Source organism: Corythoichthys intestinalis, chromosome 12 (assembly GCF_030265065.1).
Source record: "Corythoichthys intestinalis isolate RoL2023-P3 chromosome 12, ASM3026506v1, whole genome shotgun sequence".
Classification (NCBI taxonomy): domain Eukaryota; kingdom Metazoa; phylum Chordata; class Actinopteri; order Syngnathiformes; family Syngnathidae; genus Corythoichthys; species Corythoichthys intestinalis.
In genome coordinates this window covers 51,650,064-51,676,766 of record NC_080406.1, presented here as the reverse complement: position 1 = coordinate 51,676,766, position 26,703 = coordinate 51,650,064, and the positions used below count along the sequence as shown (strand labels likewise).

The window sequence follows — 26,703 nt, the reverse complement described above, 5'->3', positions numbered from 1 at the left end:
TGATTGTGTGACGTTGGTGATTGGGGTCTATATATATATAAAAGTTGTAAAGCAATAAAACTGCTACAAAAATGAACAAAATGAAAAAAAAAATTATAATGGATCAAAATTGTTTTTCTTTAGGGGAGGGCAATTTTATTTTTCAAAGGAATGTTTTGCTTTGATTGAAAATAATTTTTTGATTGAAGCCTTTTTTGGGGGGAAGGAATGATTCAGATACAAATGTCCCACCCATAATATGGCCCAAACACAGAAAGGATTGCTTCAATCAATGAAAAATTTTCAGTGAAAAATTAGGTGTTCAAATGCAAATTTTTCAATCTCAAATAATTTTTCGCATTCAAAAACTTTTTCTATGATTGAAATTCTTCTTTTCTTTGATTGAAGTGATTTTTCCTTTTAAAAATATATTTCTTAAGAAGCAACTTTTTTGATTGAATAAAAAAGACAAAAATGTCCTAGCCAAAATGTGGCTCAAACACAAATCAACATTACTTCAATCAAAAAAGTTGCTTCAATCAAAAAAAAAAACAAACTTTACATCAATAAAAAAAATAAATAAATAAAAAAAATAATCCATCAAAGAAAAATAGCTTTCACGTGCATTTTTTTTTTAGTTTTTGCAATCAAACAATTTTTTTTTTTTTTTTTTTTGATTGAGGCAACATTTTTTGGGTTGAAAATATATATTTTGATTGAAGCAACTTTTTTTTGATTGAATAATAAAGACACATATCTACCTCCATATGGCTCCGCCCAGGGGATACAATTTTTGCCAGGGGTAACTACATTGGCACAACACCGGCGGGCGCATCATATTCAATGGATGACGATCTTGGTGAAAAATGTTGCCTAAGCAGCCTGATTTAGAATTCCCTCAAGTATGATGGGAAACAAAAAACGCTCATTGTCAACTTATTATTATAAATATTCTTGTAAGTTAATTTTATAGCTGACACTGCATTTTCGGGGTCATCAACATGTTGTGCCCCCCTGCCCCATAAGTCAAACTCTGCCTGTGCATACCATTCGATGCCAGTTAAAATGGATTTGATGTCGCTTTCATCTAAAAGTGCGCTATCTCTTTAAATAGGGGGCGGGGCTTTGACCCAGTTGTCGGTAGGCGGGACTTCCTTGACAAGCCGGAAAAAGGCTTTTGTGAAACTGGCAGCTGTATCCAACCTTCAGAAAAAGCCGGCTCTTCGTTTCACGATTTCTTTAAATATATATATTATTAGGGGTTTCTATATGGCTATGAAAGGGATGAAATTTTGCACTGTGTGCTGCGTAATCCTCTGGGTTATCACTACAGTCTCTGCCGGGTAAGTCAGTGGTTTTTCGCCGGAGTGCTCGTAACGCAGCATCGCCAGCTGGTACACATGTTCCACTGTGATTGGTTCAACGAGTGCGAATAAGCAGCTAAAGGGTTTTCCTTTTTATTGTGTTGATGACATTGTGTCATTCAATGGAGTAAGCAATGACTGTACATTGAGAAGAATAGTGCTTTTGTCTCTCAAAAACTAGCCTTTTTCCATAGCTCCAGCACTATGATTATGATGTGCTGTGTACGTTTGTCATTGAATTTAAGGTCATTTTCTTTGTTTCTTTAGGCGAGATTTTTACAAGATCCTAGGAGTGAGCAAGAGTGCATCAGTTAGGGACATCAAGAAAGCCTACAGGAAGCTAGCCCTTCAGTTACACCCCGACAGGAACCAAGACGACCCCAAAGCTCAGGATAAATTCGCCGACCTGGGTGCAGCCTATGAAGTATGACATATGCTTACTCCCCTACTAAGCCTCATATGTGAAAATTCTATTTTTAAATGGGTACATGTTTTGCCGTGAGATACCTCCCGGAAGAGCCCATGGCATACGGCTTTTGTGCGCTTAGCTAGTTTGTTGCTGTGGGAAACATTAGGCTCGCCCTGATTGGCCAATATGACTGTGTGGCTGCATTTGATTGGCTGACGTGGTACTATCAAAATCAAAGGGAGTACTCTGCAGCTCCGACGTCAAACTCTTTTATGATTTATTTTTAGTAAGTAAATATGACGCTAAAGCAGTAAAAATAAGCACAAATTTAAGTGCCTAAATTATTATTTTGTAAAATGAACATCATGAGTTTTTTTTTTTTTTTTTTTAAATACGCTTTACACATGGTTTATTATTTTTATTATTTTTGTTTTTAATCTCTTGCTTGTTTTGTGTTGTTGTGATTTGGACATTGAGTCTGTTAATAAAAATCTTATCTTTCTGACAATCATGTAACCACTGGTAACACCATTAGGGATGTGTGTAACGTAATACACAATGAGAAGCAATTCAAGAGATGCATAATTCTGAAAAGCATACTCAGCTTTGATGGACACTGGCGAGTGTGTATTCATGGGATTTAATCAGTGGTGGATTGTATTACTTTTACTTAAGTACATTTTTCAAATTCAAATATGAAGTGGTACTTTTTTACTTTTACTTCATTACATTTTACAGCACATATCTATACTTTTTACTCCACTACTTTTCAAATTGCCACCTGCGTTACGTAATACTTTTGTTTGTTTGTCTCATTGTGAATTGATAGTTTCGTTTTCATGCCTCCGGCGCAATCGCTAAGCCCCGTGCAACTATACCATAATCGAGCACTAGAGGCAGCAACACATGTACTAGCAAGATTAGGCAGGCGAACAAGATATTGACCAATAAAAAAAACAACCGCGAGAGGAGCGCGCCTTCAGATGGTTGCTGCACACTCTTGTACAGTAGGTGGTAATATGCACCTGATAGTTGCTTACAATCCGCCATTAAGCGAAATGTTGGAGTTTTTTGAGCTTGTTAAGCTTCTGTTTTCAGTCAATTTTTTTGCCCCTTTATCTGTACTTTTACTTCAGTTAAAAAAAAAAAAAAAGTGAGTACGTCATCCTACACTCTGTTTAATACTGTGGTTCTGGTTTTTGGTGTCTTATTTATAGGTCCTGTCAGATGACGAGAAACGCAAACAATATGATGCTTACGGAGAAGATGGACTGAAAGAAGGCCACCACAGTTCTCACAATGATATCTTCTCCAGGTTAGAATTTTTTACATAAATGGAAGACAATAGAAAATTGGATTAAGTACTGGGGAGCTCCTGAAATTGTATTTTGGGATTTTTTTTTTTTTTTTTTAACATTTTTTTTAAATGTTATTTTTTTTACTCGCAATTAAGTTATTGTTAAATTGTTCCTATTATATAAACTCTTGACATACAAACAGAATATTAAGTAAGAATAATCGTAGACTTCATAATATACACATTTCAAAATGCATGCATGGTACGAAAAATATAATAATTACTGTGAATCCTCGATTGCAGAGCCGCCCCCTTCTTAAAGACGTTGCGCAGTGAAGGTGGAATCTGACCCGTCAATCATTATGAAGTCTATGGAATAATCTTTCAGAGACATTCAAATAATAAAAAAATCTTTTATAATTCCACTAGTTGTTGTTGATGAGAAACAAAGAACCCCCCCCCCCCAACCCCAAAATACAAAGATTGCCTTTTGTCAGGCTCAAGTTGAAAACCTTATAATTGTATAATACAAAATTATATAACTGAATGTACAGTTGGAGCCTTTGACGTTTGCAAGTATAGTTCTTGTCGCATTTGTCAAGCACAAATGTCTTCTTGTGACCTTTAAGTTGTATTGTTCATGAAAACTGTGGCTGATCTTAAATAATATGACTGCAGATATGCATTACAGTTTCGGCTTACGATTCCTTTGTTTCCCTTCCTCTGTAGTTTCTTCGGCGACTTTGGTTTCATGTTCGGAGGCAATCGACAGCAGCAGGACCGAAACATCCCCAGAGGAAATGATATTGTTCTTGACTTGGAGGTCACACTTGAAGAAGTATACTCCGGGAATTTTGTTGAGGTGAGTTGAATGTACTGTGTGGAAAATACTTGTTATCACCATGCTTGTGGATACAGATACTGCCATGGCTTCCTCCCACATTCCAAAAGCATGCATGTTGGGTTTATTGAAGATGAAATTTCCCATAAGTTAGGGTGACCAAATGTCCTCTTTTGCCAGGACATGTCCTCTTTTTGCATCCTGCCCGGGGCATCCAGCGGGATTTTATAAATTCATGAAAATGTCCGGATTTCATTGCTTTTCGCGTTACCAATTAGTGTGTGTTGAAATAGACTGACACTTTGCGCAGAATACAGTACTGCGCTGCCTGTGACGTGTTCAGAGAGCAAGCCCAGTGGTTGGTTCCGCTGTGCTCAATAACAGAGACGACAGACGTCGGAGCAGTGTTCCATCGTCCCCCAAAATGCCTAAGCACAAGTGCATCTTCACAGATGAGCTGCAAAAAAAATTCCTACATACCGTCCCGTTGGGTGCAATACACTTTTAAACACATTTCTTGCAAAAACTTTTACTTTTTTTGCTGCGCTACTGAAAACTGCTGGGAAAGATCAGCTCTACGGCAAAATATGCATGGGCAGACAAGGAAGATGAAAAAAAACAAAAAACAAGAAGACTAAAACGGATAAGGAAGAAAATTAAAGAGATATTTTTTGTTTGCTAAATTAGTAATATTGTGTGGCTACTGTTTAACATTATTTCACTGAAAAGAGAAAATGGCTTTTTGTTAAAGCTGGATTTTCTACAGAAGAGATACTGTATTATTTAGGACATTTTCAGATTATTTGTACAGTAAGAATGGAAAAGACTGCTATTACTTTGTTCAAGAATGATTTGCTAATACAGAACAGGCATTTTTCAAAAAAATCATTATTTCATTCCAGTTTTTTTCCACGTTATTATTTTAGGAATAATAAAGACTGTTGAGTAACCTCTGAGAATTTGGATTTGTGTCTTTGATTATATAGCTATTATTTTGTTATGAAACTGGATTTTGTTTCCATCCGGAGGAAGCATACTTGAAATATATAAAAGTGAATACGGCATCTTTGAGTATAGTTCGAGTATAATTTAGGTATCTCGAGGCGGGGCCGAGTGTCTTTTTTTTGGGGGGGAAATCAAGATATACCTAACTTTATCCCCAATCTGTGTACACTGTAACCTGTGATTTATTTTATTATATATTTGCCTCTAAGGTTGCAACAACTAATTGATTCAATCTATTAATGAACTGGTTGCCAACTAATTTGATAATCGATTTTTGCCGGCAGCTATGAGCAGTCCCGTTTGAGTCCTTGTGTGTGTAATGTGATGCTGCTCACGTGCCAGTGATTAGAGAGAGGTTACTGCTACATTGAGGTTTTGGTTGTTGAATCGATAATATTACAAAGTGTCGAGATTTAGGTTGTCTTTTGTGTTCTTAGATTCAGTGTACCTCCGTCAGAGGTGTGTAAATGAAGCCAATTGTATTGTTTGTTGATTAAACATTACTACATGTAGACATACAAGTTACTGGGCTGACGACGTAACCCAAATTTCCGTGTAAATTGGAATTAACCCTTAAAGTACCCCAAAATACCCCTTAAAATAACAATCCAAAAATGTGTATTGTACGTCATTGTACTGTCCTCGCCAAGATGTTAGAGCTAAGTCCTAGCTAGACAGCGAGCTAAGCTTCGAAATACGATGTCCGGCGTCCGTGTGGTTTGCTGACTTTATTCAGCGGAGTGAAACTTAAATAAAAGTAATTATATACAGGTGCTGCCTCTATGGATGCTTCACAAGCAACAAATGTGCGCGCAGGCTTGCAGCTCTTTACCCTCTCACTCAGCTGCATGACTTTGTGGGAGCAAATGGCGCCGCCACGGGTGTGTACGTGCGCTTGTCTTCATGTGCGCAAATATGTTCTTCTTCGTGTGTACATGCACTCTTGCTCTCATGTGGAAGTGTTACCTACTCTACACCTCCTGCGCCAAAATAAAAGCATGCATCAAAAAACAAAATTCAACATTATAAAAGATGAATAAATTACTCCGGCGTCGTTAGGTCGAAATCTCGTAAGTCGGTTACGTCATAACCGGGGAGGGGACTCCCTGTACTTAGCATGGAGCGCTAAGCTATTTAGTTATTATGCTATTTATTGTCTTAAATGTCGTTTGTGTTGTGCTTTGGAGAAGCATAATAGTACTTCAGTTATTGTTGGATCGTAAAGTCGTCTCATTTCTTTTTATGAAGAAACCACACTCATAAACCCATTCATATAATAGTTTAGAGTAAGCCTGTCGCAGTATGCAATAATTCCATTTATCGCACGATAAATAAAAATGAAGGCGGAAATTATTCCGCTGCGATTTATCGCCTCGCGTGCACCGGAGCCAATCGTTCCCATTATTTCCTATTGTTCAACGTATACCAGCCGCGTCAGTGCTCCGGATTGACTGCGGACCATTTCCGGCGCGCCGGTGTTGTTGACATGTGGGCGCTCCCGTCAGGGGTGACATTTCACGCGGGGCGGCTATTTTTCGGCACAACGCCGGACATTTAAATCGAAGTCCGCCAAAACATTGTTACCAACTTGGCTGCTACGAACAACCTCGCTTTGACGACAGACAGCTGAATGGAAATGATGAACATTGAGTGGCAAATTCAGAGCGCTGTGCTTCAAACTCGTCCTGTTTATGAAAGTCGATTGTCATATGCTGGTGTTGTGCAGTAATGAGCAGACATGACTACAGCGGCGTTTGCTAACTTTTTTAATGCGTGCACACACTAGATATCATGAAATGGCAAACTAGATGTGCTACGTCCCATGCCATTGGCTACGTGAGCCCAGAGTGATTATGGGACACGTAGTCCATATACTACATCGAATTCTAAACTGTCATGACTGAATGGAAGTTAAGAAGGCCAAATCAATCCGTACCAGTGACTATAGATAATGTTGATTCAGTACGTGACCCAGATGGATTCGGACCACAAATAGGATTAGTAAACCTAGCTGCTAAGAGAGCTGTAGCAATCAACAGTGTGCACCGCCTCACTTTACAAACAGTAAAGATTGTTCTCAGCACTTGTATACAAACTTTTTTCGGATCAGTAAAAGGAGGCACATAAATATTATGCACTAAAATGCATGTTTATATGATGGCAATTTAATTTTTGCTCGTTAGCAAAAAAAAAAAAAAAAAAGAAACAAAAAATTGTTTTGTTTTTTTCAGAGCATTAAATGTATTGAATCGGATCAAAAATCGAGTCCCCCGTATCGAAAATCGTACTGATTCGCTGCATCCCTATGGAACACCATTGCAGAAGCTATGAGGGGAAAAGTTTTCATTTGCCTAAATGCTTAAGTTATGTGCAGTTTTTTTTTTTCTTGAAAAACACATTGTATTTATTGTGTGTTTCTGTGCGGTATTAATATTGTTGTCTTTTACTTAAGAGGCATGGTCTATTGTTTTTAGTTGTGATTTCTCAAAAAGTATTTTTGAATTTAAGAGTAAATATCGCATTTAAATGGGTGTACTTGATCTATTAATATATACTGTATTCTCACAGTGTTATTGTAAATTGGTTTTTAAAAATTTGGGGGGGGGGGGGGGCGCAATAATATCGCATATCGCAATAATTTATGAGATAAATTATCGCACACTAAAATTTGTTATCGCGACAGGCCTAGTTTAGAGTCTCCTTTCAAAAACTCCAAACTGTAAATTGTCATACAAGAGAGTGTGCTTTGAAATTTGATTTGTATTACTGAACAACTGTTCGATAAAGAAAACTGATTCATTACAGTCTGCCTCTTCCTTATTCGATTTTGTTGTTTAGTTTGTTCAAAGAAAATAAATGAATCATTGACGCAATTTATATTGGTGCTTTGCCCACAAGAAAAAAATATCAATCAGCAGCACTTTTTTTGTTTTGTTTTTTTGTTGTTGAAAGAACAGGGCTTTTGTCTGATTTGTGTACTGAGAAATTCTTTTCATGTTTTACACTCAGAACCTTTATTAAAAACAATGTTTTATACACTCAAAACAGTACAGTTGTAGAATCCAGTACAGTTAAGTCAGGAAGCTTGTAATAAAATATTTTTTTAAGGAAATAGTCATTCATTTCATTGTTTCTTGCAACATGCCTAAAAAAAAAACTGCAAGTTCAATTGAGAAGGTAATTGAAAAAGTTATATTTATCCGATTAATCGGACGATTAATTAAACAATCGATTAAGTGATGATAAAAATAATCGTTAGTTGCAGCCCTATTAGCTGTATATATATATATATATATATATATATATAGCTGTTATATAGCTATTGTTTTATTTGGTGTACGTAACCTTCAATCTCGTATCCTGTACAACGACAATAAAGACTTTCTATTTATATTTTATTCTATTCTTCTCAATCATTTTTTTTTTTTTTATCTTGGGATTAGGTAGTGCGAAATAAACCAGTAGCCAAAGAGGCACCCGGAAAAAGGAAGTGCAACTGTCGACCAGAGATGAGAACGACGCAGCTCGGCCCGGGCCGATTCCAGATGACCCAAGAGATGGTGTGTGATGAATGTCCCAACGTCAAGTGAGTCACCGCTTCTTGTTTAATTTTTATTTGTCGCGACCCTATAAAGTGCTCTCAACGGAACATGTATCTGTCATATGCCAATGTGCCAGGCTGGTGAACGAAGAGAGAACACTGGAGGTGGAAATTGAACAAGGGGTGAGAGATGAGATGGAGTACCCATTTATTGGGGAAGGTAAGCCTCAGGGCTGCCATTATCTTACAGTTACTATTTTTATGATACAAGAGCTTCACACACAATCAAATATTAAAAAAAAAAAAACATACAATGCTGGCCAAAAGTATTGGCACCCTCAGTCTTATACTTGGTAGCACAACCTTTAGACAAAATAACTGCGAACAACCGCTTCCGATATCCATCAATGAGTTTCTTACAATGCTCTGCTGGAATTTTACACCATTCTTCTTTGGCCAACCGCTGCAGGTCTCTTGAGATTTGAAGGGTGCCTTCTCCAAACTTCCAATTTCAGATATGCCCACAGGTGTTCTATAGGATTATGGTCTGGACTCATTGACTTTAGAAGTCTCCAGTGCTTCAAACCATTTTCTAGTGCTTTTTGAAGTGTGTTTTGGGTCATTGTCCTGCTGGAAGACCCATGACCTCTGAGGGAGACCCAGCTTTCTCACACTGGGCCCTACATTATGCTGCAAAATTTGTTGGTAGTCTTCAGAATTCATAATGCCATGCATGCGGTCAAGCAGTCCAATGCCAGAGGTAGCAAAGCAATCCCAAAGATCAGGGAACCTCCGCCATGTTTGACCGTGGGGACCGTGTTCTTTTCTTTGAAGGCCTCGTTTTTTTCCCCTGTAAACTCAATGTTGATGCCTTTTCCCAAAAAGCTGTACTTATGTCTCATCTGACCAGAGAACATTCTTCCAAAACATTTTTGGCTTTCTCAGGTAAGTTCTGGCAAACTCCAGCCTGGCTTTTTATGTCTCTGGGTCAGAAGTGGGGTCTTCCTGGGTATCCTACAATAGAGTCCCTTTTCATTCAGACGCCGGCGGATAGTACGGGTTGACACTGTTGTACCCTTGGACTGCAGGACAGCTTGATCTTGTTTAGATGTTAGTCGGGGTTCTTTATCCACCCTCCGCATTAGGGGTGTGACAAAATATCGAAATAGTGATAAATCGTGATACTTTGCATCCCAAAAGGGTATCGATATGCTCCTGCTAAGAATCGAGATATCGTTTTAAAAAGGTGTCAGTGTTTAAAAAAAAAAAACAAAAAAAAACAAAAAAACAAAGGGACCAACAAGTTGCTACCAAAATCTTTCACCATAATAATGTCTCAGGTAACTCTAAGGCTGCCATTGAAGGTGCTCGACGCCCAATCTATTTAGACTGGGAACGTTCGTTCATTCGAAATAGGGCTGCAACTATCGATTATTTTATCAGCCGATTAATCGATGAACTATTTATTTCGGATAATTGACTAATCGGCTAAGGAACATAAAAAAATTAAAATACCTGAGCTGAGCCTCACACGGTATATGTAAAAAAAAAAAAGAGGATCTATGTACAACAAAAAAACAATTGGCTAACTTACATAGCAAAAGTCCGCTAGCTTAAATCCTATAAAATGCTAACGCTTTTTTACAATGCTCTTAACAAATGGCTCAGACACAAATTCCCACAAAATCTGGCTAAATATACCTTTAAATTACAAATGCATTCAAAAAATCATTACCTCAAACAAAAACTTAGCTTATGTTGGTCTTAACAGGAAGCAGAGGGATTCAGCCATGTGGTATGAGGTAGACTAGAGGGCCGTGTATCCATCCAAATCAATGAAAATAAACGCAAACACTTTCAAAACAAATCATGACAAAGCCACTTTAATTAAACGAATACTCGAAGCAGCAAAATTTAATTTGAAACTTTTTTTCTAATCGAATACTCGGGTTAATCAATTAATCGTTGCAGCACTTATTCGACACCGGCGCATTCGCAGTCGTTCTGTCTGATTTTTCGGGCCATTTACAGGTCACTTGCTGTTCATTTACAGGTCATTTCCTGTTGAGTTTGAATCACTACCTAATCATTTGGGTGATTCCCAGGTCACTTCCTGTTTTGTAACTCAAAATAAACAGGAAGTGACCCATAAAATACCCCAAAATCAACAGGAAGTAACTGAAAATGAACAGGTAAATGACCTTAAATGGCCCAAAATGACCTCATTGCCTGGCATTGGCTGCCAATGACGGCCATAGACGTTCAATCCTTTTGAAGTGGGCGGGGTGGCCCTCCCACTGCAAAGGGATTGGACGTCTACTAGTGATAAACTCATTCCAATTCGCAGCAGAAGCTTGTTTTTCTGTTTATTAGTTGTTTGTAGAATATCCTAGAATGATTTCCTGAGCAATGTATCGATAATCGTTGTATCGCCTTATCGTCAGATCATCGTTATCGTGAGCTTTGTATCGCAAATCGTATCGTACCGTGAGGTATCAAGAGGTTCCCACTCCTAATCCGCACAATCTTTCGTTGAAATCTCTCGTCGATTTTTCTTTTCCATCCACATCTAGGGAGGTTAGCCACAGTGCCATGGGCTTTACACTTACTGATAACACTGCGGACAGTAGACACAGGAACATTTCGGTCTTTGGAGATGGACGTGTAGCATTGAGATTACCCATGCTTCCTCCCAATTTTGCTTCTCAAGTCCTCAGATAGTTCTTTGGTCTTCTTTCTTTCATCCATGCTCAATGTGGTACACACAAGGACAGAGGTTGAGTCAACTTTAATCCATTTTAACTGGCTGCACGTGTGATTTGGTTATTGCCACCACCTGTTATGTGCCACAGGTAAGTAAGGCTACGTTCATACTACAGGTCTTAATGCACGAATCCGATTTTTTCGTGTTTTTCCGACTCGAGTGAGGCATTAACTTGACGGTCTGAACGTGACAAGTCGCATAGAACGGGACCATTTCAAATCCGATCTGGGTCACTTTCGTATGTGGTCTAAATCCGATCTGGGCCACATTTTTCCAGACTGTCGTGGCGGTCTGTACTGTCCAGTCCCGCAAATCGGATTTCATGCAGCAATTACGTCATCAAATAGCGAGAGAGTCGTAGCGATGCACCTGTGCGTTATTAGCGCCTAGCTTGCCTTTCGGGGAAGGGCTGGGCTTCACAACAGTCATAAAAAAATAAAAATGGGTTGAGGATAAGCCTGAGAATGCTCAGTTTTCTCTGTTACAAGTGAGCAATATTTCAACATTGCTTACACGGCCGAGAGAGAGTCGGGGCAAACTGCCCATATGTGTGTGACGTGCACGGACAGTGCGTGCATGCTATCGATCCATATAAACTTTGAATATAAGCCTAAACGGGGATTATTTATGTCTGTTATTTGTGTCCTCCTTTTGAAAAGCAAAACATGATATCCCTGGAATGACGGATGACGTGTGTCATTTGTTTTGATGCTTCTACGCATGCGGGTCTTATTGCTTTTAGGGCCCAAGTACACCGCATGCGTGGTCGTTGCGTTTCCGGTCCGACTCCGGTAAAAAAAATAGCGCCGAATAGTGACGAGATTTGTCGTTCACTTGAGTAAACGAATCCATTCCGGTTCGTTCAGTAAAAAGATTCGTTCAAACAAATCGTTCAACGAATCGTTCGCCCCCCTCATCTCCCTCCCCGCCCAAACGAATCGTTCGGTTACTGAACGGGAAGTGACGTTGCCGAACGAATCACCAAAGACCGCTTCGCAGTATAACTGAACGGGAAGTGACATTGCTTGGTCCCTCCCTCTCTTCCACATTGACCACTCGTCGTAGTTTCAGAAATGAGTGACAGGCGGTATCATTCTGCTTTCACAGACAACCTCGTCTCCCTCCTGCTGCTGCAAAATCGAGGGAGAACTTCCGCGTCGTCTGTCCTAGTTCTATGGGCTCAAAGTCATGGCTCGTGCTTGCATTTCGATTTAGGACACGGTTAAACATTTTCCTTTTGTGAGGGGAGTAGGGGGCGGGGGCGCACGGACTTTCTTTAGCAGGTTCTTGATCACACATACATATACAGCATGTTTGCTGTCACGAAAATAAAAATACATCGAAAGTTTAATTTCTGAATATGGAACGACCAACACATCATATTTACATCTCGCTCTGTTGTATTTTTGTTTTTTAGTATTAAGATGATCGTGTTGAATTTTTGCACTGGTATTAATAAATAAAATAATCCGGTCAGCTCCCCTGTCGTCCCCGCATCTCAGATCGTCAAATGCTGACGAGAAATAATTGTTTGCTCTTTACGATGTCGCCTTTCTACTCTCATTAGTCTGTTAAGAAAAATGTAGACATATTGCGACATCTCCCGTGTCCGCGTGCTTTGTTTTTGGGCGCTTGAGTAGCACATGATGGACGGATTGACATAATTTGTCAAACCAACCACCTGACACGAAAAAAAAAAAAAAAACACTCGGAAAAAAATTACATGTATATACAGTTTCATTGCAAATCAGTATTATGGTGATCATATTGTTTTTTTGCACTGGTATTAATAAATAAAATAATCCGGTCAGCTCCCCTGTCTTCCCCGCATCTCAGATCGTCAAATGCTGACGAGAAATAATTGTTAGCTCTTTACGATGTCGCCTTTCTACTCTCATTAGTCTGTTACGAAAAATGTAGACATATTGCGACATCTCCCGTGTCCATGTGCGTTGTTTTGGGGCGCTTGAGGAGCACATGATGGACGGATTGACATGATTTGTCAAACCAACCAACACCTGACACGAAAAAAAAAAAAAAAAAAAAAAAAAAAAAAACACTTGGAAAAAATGGACATGTATATACCGTTTCATTGCAAATCAGTATTATGGTGATCATACTAAATATTTTTTTCTGTGCACATATGAGGTAAATATCGCTGCCATGAAGCCTCCTTATAGTGACAGTTCTTCGCCCCCTTCATTGCCGTCACGCGACCGCAGCTCAGCTTTTGCTTGCCTCGTAGCTACCCGTGTTTTAAATTACTGTAAATTTGATAGTATGTGGTAATAGGTAGTCGCGAGTCTGTTGAGAAAAGTAGTACACTAAACCATGCTCGCTAGATTTGTGTGGTGTTTTTGTCTTTTTGAGCTGCATTTGATAGGCTCCACGTTAACAAATATGTGACAAAGTCCTTTCCTTTCATTTTTTGATTCGTTCACCGCATATTCATTACTGGAAAGTCAAGTTAGCAGCAAGCTAGGTCAGGAACCGGAGGACCGAGTCACTGAACGGGAAGTGACAAAACTCAGTCTTGCCCCCCTGCCTGCACGCTGGCTGCTCATTGGCCACACGTGGAAGTGAGTGACATACGCCCTGATTCTATTTCCGGTCCCTCCCCTGCCCGCGATGAGGCTGGCGTCTGATTGGTCGTGTGCGATGTCAGAAGACGCTGCCGCTTGCTCAACGACCTCCCACGCAGTGAACAAGCACCAACCTCATAGAACGAATCAGTGCAGATGGTGATTAGTTCGGTCTCGTTCACCCAAACAATTCGTTCAAAAAGAACGAATCGTTCGCGACCGATACAACACTAGCGCCGAAGCCAATCCGTTCCCATTATATCCTATTGTTCAACGTATACCGGCCGCGTCAGTGCTCCGGCTTGACTGCGAACCACATCCGGCAAAATGGGCGGAGCTGGGCCTGACGTCAAAAGCCCAGGTGCCTAATCACGGTTTAAACACGAGCGAAAATGGATGATGAGCGCTTCATCATGGAGGTGGAAAGCCACAAAGTGATATACATGCAGCAGATATTACTATAAGGACACCATTAAAAGCGAAACTGCAAAGTGTCCTATTATGTGTGTTTTTCTGGCAAAGATATCAAACACGACGTGCTAAGCAAAAAAAAAAAAAAAAAAAAAAAAAAAAAAAGACAGCGTATCTGGAAGTGGTTCCACTGCAGAAATTCTCGTGCCCCGCGTACAAACAATCTCGGTTTGTTTACAGAGTCGAGGGGGAAAAGTACGAAAGAGAAAAAAGAGACGAAAGAGAAAAAAGAGACACCCACAAGTTTCGACCTGGTGGTCTATTCAAGACGTTTCTCTTTCTTTCCTACATTTCACTTGACTCTTCATAGAAAAAACAACAGTTTGCGCTGGCCACATGAATCTGCAGTGTTGAGACACCAATTCCAAGTACGCTGTTTTTTTAGTTCATGTCGAATATAATTCGCTATCCATTTTATAAATATGACAGATTATTTATCAGTTGTTTATAACAGCTCTATGAGATGTTATGTGCCATAAATTTTAAATGTACACAAAGATATAAACGCACCGACACAACCAAGGGCATAATATCCCCCCTTCCCTCCACACACGGAGCCCTGATCTCAAGATGATGCAGTCAATCTGGAATTAAGAGACAGACACAAATAAAATATTGTAGCGTCGCCGGTGCTGTCATCGGTGGGTTAATTTATGCACCAACGCGGGGCTGTCATTGGTGTGCTGGTGCACCAGCGCGACGCTCCGATTGGTGGACTAGATAGCGTCAGTGTAAATACAGTCGGGAGAACAAGTATTTGATACACTGACAATGGGAAAACCCATTGGCAGTGTATCAAATACTTGTTCTCCCCACTGTAGTTGTTGTTTTTGCATTGGTGAGGTGGCGGGAAGTTAATAAAGAAAAAGAGGAAAAAGGCGTTGAAGCTCGTGTGTTGTTTTCGCGGCCAAACTTCCGCTTAGCAAACGTTACATTATCAATATGCAAGAAAAAAAAAGTGCTCTCTCTCTGCTTCTCTGATGAGTACATACTACAGACTCTGTGTGTTTGTCGTTGATTTAAATGGCACATTATCGCGCGCGATCACGCGAGAGCTCACGAGGGGACGGAGTTGGCGGACCGCAGCCTTGCAGCAGCCGGTATGATTTGCCTGTTTTTGACGGACTGCGTGGCACGCAGGCAACACTGAACCGGACCGGAACCGCAACGATCACGCATGCAGTGTACTTGGGCCTAGCGCGTGTCGGACTGCGAATTAGTGCGCATGCGTAATACTTGAACGGTCTCAATGGATAAAAGCAGTCTGAACGGGCACGCCAAAAAAACGGATATGACAAAAAATCGGATTCGTGCATTAAGACCTGTAGTATGAACGTAGCCTTACGGGCTGTTAATTACACAAATTAGAGAAGCGTCACATGATTTTTCAAATGGTGCCAATACTTTTGTCCGGAGTTTGGAGTTTTGTGTATTATGATTTTTTTTTTTCCATTCTCTTTTGTGTTTTTTCATTGCAAGCAAAACAAATAGGATATTAATACCAAAGCATTTGTAATTGAGATAATTTTCTGGGAGAAATTGAGCATTATCTGACAAAGTTGCAGGGGTGCCAATACTTTTGGCCAGCATTGTATGATTATTTCTATTTGGAAAAACAATTGAAATATGTTGTCTTGTGGCAGCACAGTGATTGGTTAACAAAGGGGTCTGCAACCTGCGGCCCTAGAGCTTGATGTGGCAATTTTTTTCTTTTGCTGTGGCTCTTTGTGACTAGTGCCCGTGTGGGTTTTCTCCGGGTTTTCTGGTTTCCTCCCATATCCAAAAAACAGCCTGATTGAACACTTCAAATTGTTCCTTGCTATTAGTGTGCACGTGAATGGTTGTTTGTCTCTTTGTGCCCTGCGATTGACTGGCAACCAATGCAATTTGGACAAAAAAAAAATAAAAAAATAAAAAAATCTACTCATTAATCATGAATTTGTTGCTGACTCAATTTATTTAAACCACACAATGTATACCTGTGTTTAATCAATTTCATTTTGTTATGCCTTCACAGGGGAGCCTCACATTGATGGAGAACCCGGAGATCTGCGCTTCCGCATCAAAGTGTTAAAGTGCGAGCCACGTTTATAACTTTAACTGACATTTTGTTCGAAGGATCCTTGTAAAGGTGGAATTAACTAAATGTATGTCCTTTGTAGGCATGCCGTGTTTGAGCGTAGAGGAGATGATCTGTACACCAATGTCACCATCTCCCTCGTGGAGGCGCTAGTAGGCTTTGAAATGGACATTGTTCATTTGGATGGTCACAAGGTACTTATTCTATCAAGGGCGCAGTCAATTTTAGGTCCTGTCAAAGTGCTTACATTTGTGTATTTCTGTTTATTAGGTGCACATTATTCGGGACAAAATAACCAAGCCTGGGGCCAGGATGTGGAAGAAAGGCGAGGGCCTGCCCAACTTCGAAAACATCAACAATCACGGGTCGCTTATCATCACCTTTGACGTGGAGTTCCCTCAAACACAGTTGGATGAAAATCAGAAATCTGGTGAGTGGTAAAGTAATTACCGACACCATAGAATTCTTTAAGTTAGACTTTTTCAATTTCAGCTAGCTCTAAATGTTTACCATGATGAACAGATATATCGAATTCCCCATTTCATTTCAGCCTGCTTACATAGAATTTTCTGAGTCGCACTATATTAACTAACTAAGCATAACGCTCTGCCAGGGTTCGTCAACGATGACAATAATATTTAAATATTAAAATATTTCGTCATTGAACAGTTTTTTTCATGACGATGACGTGACGAGCTAAAAACGTGGTTTGGAAGACTAAAACATAACGAGATGGATGCCAGTTTTCTCCTGACAAGACGAGAACGAGATGAAAATCATACTTTCAGTCATGAGCTCACAATGTGCGACATTTTCTTACCATATGTGTAGTTAGCACGCATCGTAGCAGTGTTTGGTCGTGTCACTGCGCCGCCATTTTGGCATGTTTGCTACACTGTTTTAAAATCTCAGCGAAGAAATGTCGTCAGATAGCCACACATGAAGCTTTGTTGACATTGGATTGAAGCAATGATATTATAGTGAATTAGAGAAGCATTACTTGATTTTTCAAAGTGTGCCAATACTTTTGTCCTGCCCATTTTTGGAGTTTTGTGTAAAATGATTTTTTCCCATTCTCTTTTGTGTTTTTTCCATTGCAAGCAATATAAATGAAGATATTACTAAGAAAGCTTTTGTAATTGCAATCATTTTCTGGGAGAAATTTAGCATTATCTGACACAATTGAAGGGTTGCCAATGCTTTTGGCCAGCACTGTAACTACTTGTAGATTTGCGTACTACTCTGAGTGCAAACCAATATAACGCTTCAATTATTTTTTTTATTCTGGCAGGTGTTCGTAACCTGTTGAAGCAAGGCTCCATACAGAAGGTGTACAATGGACTACAAGGCTACTAGCGTTTGTGACTCCAGGCTGCTTGGACTGACTTGTATGTGACAAACAACATGCAAATAACTAAAACAGCAGCAGCAACAACAGGATGAGCGTGACCTGCACTACTTCTGGACACAGTCTATATTTGTTTTGTTTCCCCGACTCAGGATGCTTTGAATTTATGTTGTCACATTTAAATATTGTTTTGTGACCTTTTTTTTTTTTTTTTTTTTTTTTTTTTAAATTGAAACCGTATTGTCAGGTTTATTTGCATTTATAGGCTGTATGAAAGAAGTGGCTGCCAGCGTCTGTTTGTTTTTGTAATAAATCAAACAAGTCCCGCAGGGACTTGAAGATCTTTTTACAAATTGACATTATTGTTGGAGCTAGTAGAGGTTTTAAGGGGCATTGGGTTTCTCAGAGGCCTCAAAGGCTCTGTCTTTTACATGGGATTTGTTTTCCAATCACATTGAGCATGCTGTTGGAGAACCAGCGCACTTGTGAACAATATAGATAATATAAATTGTAAAGTATCTTGCACTGCTAATGGTGCTTCTTTTGACTTCCACATTGAAATTCTTCACGACTGGAAAAAAACGTTCAAGATGCAATTTGTTTTCTCATGGTTTAATATTTTTAATTCTTTTCTGTTTTAAAAAAGTGAAATGCTGCCTCCAAATGTGAATTAAAAGTTTTTCTTTTCATTTTGATTTTCTAGACCTGATTGGGCTTTTTGTTTTTTACTGTTTTTTAATGAGAATTTCATTACCTGATTTTACGAGTAGGGTAGTTTCACATAGTCTCACATATGAGCTAATAAAGCACAGTCTTAATTAAGCAAACACTGCAACTGAGAAGGCAAGTGGATACATGACAAAATAGGTCAATTATGTTAATGGATTTTATTTTTTTCAGTAGTGAGTAATCTATTAATTTTCCCATCTTTGCAGCACTGTTACTGTTAATGAGGATGTGAAGGGGCCAAGCCCATCGATGGGGGGGTAACCCGGTATGTTGTCCCGGGCCTCAGGACCATAGGGGCCCCTGAATGACCTTTAATTTATTTTACTTTACATTCACATATTTTTTATTTAAATCATTGTCTGATTATATATTATGTTCTACTCGATATATATTTAAAAACTTTAACATATTAAATATTTCAAATATATATTTTTTTGCCCAACGCCCACCCCCTCTGTCTTAGCAGACAATGGTTTGACCCTGCTCTGGCGCACTCAAGCCTACACTATGTACGTGCCCTGAAGCGGGAAATTAAAATCTTGTCATTGTTATTAACTCTAAACATGGCGAGTCGACATAAATCGGGTGCGCAGAAAAGGAAAGAAAAAAAGAGATGAAGATTATAGAGGTGAACAAGTAACAATGACGTTTTTAAAAGGGGGACAAGAAGCCGGAGAATTAGGGCTAGAGTTGGCTGTGGACGGTGATGTCGGTAAGTGAACAACAGCCGCTAACACTGAATGTTTGCATTGGCGATCACCGTGACCAAAGCCCAATTCGAGTCTCTCATCGTCCACTTGTAGCCTATTGAGCTGCGGTATGACAAGACATGCTGCTCGCGTTGAGCCGAGGAGCGAGAAGGTGATGTGCGATTAGGAATATATGTTAGTCTGTGGGGGAGCAGGTGCGCGAGGCTGAACAGACTGTTGATCTCTGCACACTGCTACGCATTTTCTTGTCTTTGCCAGTGAGTGTAACTGGAGGAGAGCAAGCCTTCAGTAAAATGAAAATAATAAAACTACATACGCTCCACCATATCACAGGGCAGGCTTAACAACCTAGCCGTGCTCTCCATTGAGCGTGAGCTTGCACAAAAACTGGATTTCACTGATGTTATAAGTGACTTTGCTGTCAAAAACTAGGCGCATCAATGCTTGAGGGCTTGATAACCCCAGGAATGTGGAGGGGCCAGGCACAGGATGTTTAGTTATACTGTTTTGTTGCTTAGCAGGCAGGCATAGCACTCTCAGTTGTATTGTAATGTAGCCTACATTGGACAATAGATGGAAATTGTTTATATTTTGTCACATCACATTGCGGTATGTTAAATTTAACTGTCCATCTCAAGTAATTTGAAAATTTACACTGTCATTGCTTGCAAAGCGTTAAAAGTACTGCGTATGTCGTGACAAGCTGGTGGCAGGGGTGGGGTGGAGGGGTCTATAATGGTCTCTTGTCCCCAGGCCCCTGCAAGTCTGTTGATAGCCCTGGAAGGGGCGCTTTAAAATAATTTGGTTGAATGAAGCGAAGTTGTCATATTTTGTCACAGCTGCCTGGGAGACTGGGAGGACGGAAGGGTGCTGACTAGGGTTACCACTTCCATAAGGTCAGAATGGCGGACATTTAAAAAAAAAAAAAAATCAGTCGTTGTATTTTCATCAACAATAAAGTTTTGCAGTTTTTACATCAAATTTGTGTAAGTAAATAGTAAAAAATACAACTTGAAGCTTAACTTTTTTTTAGTATTTAGTTTACAGTATTGTGTTTACAAATTGGAACACACCCTTAGAGAAATCTTATTTTAAAACGGTATTCTGCCACTATATCCTACACGGAGAAACATCTACCAATGCCCAGTGGCCTTTGCGCACGCATGCACACATCAGTTAAAAGCAGCAAGCACCTATTATTTTTTGTTTGTATTGATTTTATTTTTCTTTTAACCTTTCCAATGCCTCAAAATATTTTTGGCCTGTTTTCCTCTGATAGCTTTTAAGCATTGTCTTTTTTTTATGTGATAGCTTTAAAGCAGAGTGTTTATATGTTGACCACATTAGTCACGCAGTGTATTTAAACCACCCTTATTTGACATTATAATGTTTAAAGAATTATCTAGTACTTAGGGTGTCGAATTCGCCTTTGCTAGACGTTTCGCTGGTGTAGGATATTTTGGCGAAACAATGGTATTAACAAGGAACATTTGTAATAAACAAAATTTGGGCATTGGACTGCTCAAAAGAAGTTTACCCTTTATAATTGGAACAACTTCAACTGGAACAACTGGAATAAATTGGAAGAAGTTCAGCTGCAGTTATTTTGTTATCCAGAGGCAATGAGGGTTCTGGAAAAAATGATTTCAATGTTGACGCACCTGCTGCCTGCCTCATTCATTTATGTTCGCATTCTCAACGTGACGTCCGTGGAAGGAGTCTCGACTGCGTTTAGTAAGGAAATCGTGCTCTTTCGTCAATGGCGTACCGCAAGCAACACGTCACTTCCGCTCATTAATATTCATGACATTAGCTACTGTTGCTAAGCTAGGACAAGCCACCGTATGTCCCCAATAGGAAATGAATGGAAATCGTGTACGAAGGAGATGTTTACAGCGCTAAACCTACCAATTCTCTCCGAAAATGATGTGCCTGGTGCCAAATTGACTGGCATAGATGTGGAAGAACATAAAAATGTTCAGTTAAAGACATGGCTTTAGTGTCGAAGGCTGAAAAAGACGAAAAAAACGAGCCAACCTAAGCATAGCTTTAGCTTTTTTTTATCGACGCGACTGACAATGACATTCTCCGGTTTCAACAAGCTATCCTTTACCATCGTCCCTGTCTTTCTTATATATCCTCTGGTTGTCCTACGTCTCTTACCGTTCTTGGGGGTAATTTAGTTAGCTTTGTGTAGCGATCGCAAATGCTACTCAGTGACAGCCAACGAACACTTTTAATTTTTTCATTGATAACACATCTTAATCGTATAATTTATTTACACTTCCCCCTTACTAAAGTTGTTTATATGTATATATATATAAACAGAAACGGTAACAGTGGCAGTCAGATACCATTGTAATTTTTTTCAGGTCATTCATTGTCAGACAGAAGTAGTACGGCACAACGCTACGGTAAAAAAATAAAGTAAAATATAAAAATGGCTTACTTCTTTGTCCTGTGAAAGACCATGCCAACCCAACATAATGTTTACTGCATATGAAACGTGAATGGATTCGCCGAGCTGGTGTTAAAGTCCGCGCAAGTTGATTCGGTCTTCACATTTTTTCCTCCCGAGTTTTTGGTTTCCGGGAACGTATGAAGAAAACATCCTTCATGGTCATAATGTCTAGAGTCGTTTCTACAAGTTCCAAAAAAGCAATGCGTGATCGGCATGTTCGTTTTTGAAAGATTACCGGCGAAAAGTAGCACTTTTTACGTTGGGTCTATGCGAGGGCGGGTCTATAATGTCCCACTTCGGCTTTACTTCCGCTTTACGATGCGACGTCACGGTCTAAAAATAGCCTGAGTGCGGTACGCCATTCAATGTTAAAAGATGTCCGCCATTTTGTCATCTTTGATAGTACTGTTTTAAAATCTCGGCTAATTGGTTGTGCCGGACACATCACTGACGAAGCCTAAAACCGGACAGGCGGTTCCCCCCTATTTGTGACACTGTTGCTGAATTTGAACGGAGACAAATCTCTGCTGAGACTCAGTTGAAGATGCCTGTCTGCCAAACAGTAACAAGGCACATTTATAAATTACTGTATCACTCCATGAGTGAGCAACTATGTCTATAATCTAGCATAGACTTCATAATATATATTGATGGGGAGCAGGGCTGACTAATAGGGGGCCTATCTCTGTCAACACTGACTGAGTGGAAACACAAAGAGCTTTTTATGTTGAAAATTCTTGTGAATAAATGCTTAAATCCCTGAATTCTTTATAGATATGGACGTAAAACAGTCTCAATACTTGGTTAAAAGCAAAAAAATTGCAGTTAGCATTTATTTTACGTAAATATGTCGAATGTGCTGCTAGTCTTTAAGCCACTGTGGCGCCGCCTTATCACCACAAAGAACTTTTTACGTTGAAAATTCTTGTGAATAAATGCTTAAATCCCTGTAATCTTTGGAGATATGAATGTAAAACAGTCTCGATTCTTGGTTAAATGCAAAAACTGGGCAGTAACATTTATTTTACGTAAATATTACGAATTATGACGCCAATGCCGTAGCGGCTCATTTCTCCCATTGATTTTTTTTCTCACAACGTTTCAAATTCATGCATGGTTCGAAAACTATAACAATTACCTTGAATCCTCGAACAAATCACTCCTGAGACAATCCTTCCTGTTCAAAATAAATCCGGCGTTAGATCGCTGCATGTGTTTGAGAATAACTGCAACCGACTTCGACTGAAACAGAGTGTGGTACGGCCCCCTACTTGACGGCGTGGCGCAGTGTCTGGGGACTGTGTCCCGTCAATATTATTATGAAGTGTATAAATCTATAATAAGGTGTGCATAAAATGTGGGCATGAGACAATGTTGAAGTTTGCTCCACAGTTGTGCTCCCATCGGTGGAGCTGACCTCAACATATTCGCAAGGTTCTCCTTGAGCAGGAGCTTACTAAGTCTCACTGGCATGGAGATGGGAGGGAAGCGTGCAAACTGAGTTGTGCAGGCATAAGGAATAAAACAAAGTAGCATCCATTTTTCAAGTTTTAACAAGTACCTGGAACTTGAGCAGGGTATGGTTTGAGCACAGTGAGTGGACTCACCTACGTTTTCTTAGATATGACAGGCAGGCCTTATTTTTACATATTTTAGTATCTTTGCTTACCTATTTTTTTTATTCATCCAAATCTGGCAGGCTTGTCAACTACACTTATTTATTCTGTCAAATGTGTCACTGTACCTTTAAAAAGAGACAAATGACAATCAATCAATTGTCAGAGCCAGCAGTTGGCTGCCATGTGTCAACCCTAATGTGCTACATATATCTAATGTCACAGAGATCAGTAGTTCTTTATCTGTAACCCACTCACACATACACACAACTGGGGGTCCGTCTGCATGTGCGGGCCACACCAACCACGTTGTTATAATTTATAGCCTGCGGACTGATGTGCACATCTGCAGGCAACACAATTCTAATGAATGACTGTGTTTTGATTTCTACATGTATATATATGCGTACGTGTGTGGCCGGCCTATTCTGTGCGTCTATGTGAGTAATGAACTCCCACGGAGATAACAGGGCTGCGGTGCTGGGAGTTGTCTCTTCAAACATCCCATCGTCAGTTTCTCACACGCCAGTTTTTGTCATCCTTCCACCATGTTCTACTTAGTAATAATGTGTGTGTTGCTGGTGGACTCACAGTCAATGAAAGAATGCTAAAACTTCTATTTTTCAGTGCAAAACATAGGTAGGCCACTGGTTAATTACAAAGCACTTTATTAAGAACTTGTGTTTAAAATCTACAGTATGTATCTGTTATTCTTTTCTAATTCTTATCAGTGGTACGTCTCCATATGTTTTGCATGGCCTTCAGTCCATTATGATCTTGTTTACAGTATGTGGTTTCTAAAATGTAAATTCTCAATTTACTGATCAATCTATGTTCCTACCCTTACCGATGGTCACATGATGTGGGTTGTGACCAAAACAACATGACCCTTGATACAAGTCGCCTAATTAAGTTTCCTCTGCAGGTTTCTCCCTTACAGATGAGAGGCTTGGTCATCCGGGAGGGCCTTGGAGTCAAGCCGCTGTTCCTCCACATCGACAGGAGCCAGTTTAGGCTTCTGAGCAGGATATCTCTTGGACACCTCACTGGTGAGGCGTTCTGATCACGTCCCACTAGGAAGAAGCCAAGGGCGTAGGTTTGCACAAGCACGGTAGGGACATAACACTATCAAGTTTTCAGGATGCTCAAATTGTCCCCGCCAACTTTTAACCAACTATAATATAACTATAATAACTATAATATAATAAGTAATTATATCATGATTCAGTTATATAGGTAATTTAGATTGTATTCCCATATGTTGTAAGGATAGAATTGACGCTAGCATTATTAAGTGAATTATTTTCATTATGTTTTGACTTACATTTACCCCTGTTTCACTTTGTAGATGTGCCAGTCGATTTTTTTCCCCTTAAATGCACGTTAGATTGGTTGATGACTTGCAATGGGTTAGGTAGGTAAAATTCATTTACTGCTAATTTTTATTTAAAACTGTGTGGAATGGAAGAAACCAGCAATACAACTGACTGCATTCTAAACAGAAGCTTAACAAGCCCAAAAACTCCAAAATTTAGCTTAATTGCAGATTGCAAGCAACTATCAGGTGCATACCGCCACCTACTGTACAAGAGTGTGCAGCAACCATCTGAAGGCACGCTGCCCTCGCTGTTGGTTTTTATTGGTCAATATCTCGTTCATCCGCCTAATCTTGCTTGTCCTCATGTTACTGCCTCTAGTGCTTGATCATAGTATAGTTGCATGGGGCTTATTGATTGCGCCAGAAGCATGAAAACGAAACCATCGATCCACAATGAGAAAAAAGGCAACCAAACAAAAGTAATGTGTAACGCAGGTGACAATTTGAAAAGTAGTGGAGTCAAAAGTACAGATACGTGCTGTAAAAGGTAGTGAAGTAAAAGTAAAAAGTACCACTTCATATTTGTACTCAGTTAAAGTACAGATACACTAAAATCTACTTAAGTACAGTAACAAAGTACTTTTACTTTGTTACATTCCACCACTGTCGCTAAGGAAAGACAGTTTCAGCTTCCCAGCTTAAGCTGCTACCTCAGCGATTAGAGCCTCGGATAAAGCAGTAGAAGCATAGGCGGACTTTTGGGGCAGGGGGGGCACAACTTGTTGATGACCCCGAAACGCAGTGTCAGTCATAAAATTAACTTGTTGACAACAAGCATTTTTTTGTTCCTCATCATTCTTGAGGGGAATTCTAAAGGCTCCTTAGGCAATACTTTTCGCCAAGATCGTCAACCATTGATATGGTACGCCCGCCGGTGCCGTGCCTATGTAGTTACCACTGTCAAAAATTGTATCCCCTGAGCGGAGCCATATGGAGGTAGATTTGTGTCTTTATTGTTCAGTCAAAAAAAAGTTGCTTTAATCAAAATATATATATTTTCAACCAAAAAAACAAACAAAAATCGCTTCAATTAAAAAATATTAAAAAAGTGTTTGAATGTAAAAATAAATTTAAATACACCCCCCCCCCCCCCCCCAAAATGCATGTGAAAGCTTTTTTTTTTTTTTTTTTTTTTTTTGATTGAAGCAACTTTTTTGATTGAAGTAATGCTGATTAATGTTTGGGCCACATTTTGTGTAGGACATTTTTGTTTTTATTATTCAATCAAAAAATAAGTTTAAAAAGTTAAAAAGTATATATGTTCAAAAACAAAAATCACTTCAATCAAACAAAGAAAAATTTCAATCACAGAAAAAGTTTTTGAATGCGAAAAAATATTTGAGATTGATAAATTTGCATTTGAACACTTAATTTTTCATTGAAAAAGTTTTCTTTGATTGAAGCCATCCTTTTTGTGTTTGGGCCATATTAAGGGTAGGACATTTGTGTCTCAATCATTCAATCCCTCAAAAAGTTATATTTATTATTTTTAATATTTTCAATCAAAGAAAAAATATCATTTGAAAAATAAAATTGCCCTACCCTAATATTTGTTTTGTTTTTTTTTATATGAAAATTTTATGCAAAGCATATGACCGCATAAGGTGCTAGTCACATGATCTGTTCGAAAAATAATTTTTAACCATTATAAAAATATATATTTTTGTTCATTTCATTCTTTTTTGCTGCAGTTTTATTGCTTTACAAATTTTATATGTATATAATAGGGGTGTAATGGTACACAAAAATCTCAGTTCGGTACGTAGCTTGGTTTTGAGGTCACGGTTTGGTTCATTTTCGGTACAGTAAGAAAACAAAATGCAAAATATAAATGTGCTAGTTGTTTTTTACACACTTTTGTGCTTTCAACAATAGGAACAGTAGCCTATACAAAGCTAGAATTCTGCTCAAAAAGTAGCGGGTAATTAAAAATAATAATCCAACAACAATTTGCCTTTCAGACCCCGCGTATTGGTCATCTCTCTTTCTGAAAGAAAAAAGAAAAAAAAGTCCTGTGCTAAAGAGAGCAGCAATCCCAATGACAAAGATTTTAACATGTATTTTACAAATGAAATGTCTCAATGAATTTTTTTCTTCTTATGAACGGTTTTCAAAAGCTTTATTGGTG

The 26,703-nt window shown here is 39.2% G+C and overlaps 1 protein-coding gene across 1 annotated transcript; it reads left to right on the top strand.

The window, feature by feature from the left end:
* Positions 1 to 1,130: 1,130 nt before the first annotated feature.
* dnajb11 (DnaJ heat shock protein family (Hsp40) member B11) lies at positions 1,131 to 18,366 on the top strand. Its single transcript, XM_057853459.1, has 10 exons — positions 1,131 to 1,322; positions 1,611 to 1,767; positions 2,970 to 3,067; positions 3,779 to 3,911; positions 8,339 to 8,481; positions 8,574 to 8,656; positions 16,271 to 16,328; positions 16,416 to 16,527; positions 16,604 to 16,763; positions 17,625 to 18,366. Exons 1-10 carry the CDS (start codon positions 1,249 to 1,251, stop codon positions 17,687 to 17,689), a joined length of 1,083 nt encoding a protein of 360 aa, XP_057709442.1. The 5' UTR covers positions 1,131 to 1,248; the 3' UTR covers positions 17,690 to 18,366.
* The last annotated feature ends 8,337 nt before the right edge of the window (positions 18,367 to 26,703 follow it).

Coding starts and splice junctions, on each gene's coding strand:
- dnajb11 (XM_057853459.1), top strand. CDS start 1,249: ATGGCTATGAAAGGGATGAAATTTTGCACTGTGTGCTGCGTAATCCTC. Junction 3,068..3,778: donor CACAATGATATCTTCTCCAG/GTTAGAATTTTT, acceptor CTTCCTCTGTAG/TTTCTTCGGCGACTTTGGTT. Junction 16,764..17,624: donor GGATGAAAATCAGAAATCTG/GTGAGTGGTAAA, acceptor TTATTCTGGCAG/GTGTTCGTAACCTGTTGAAG.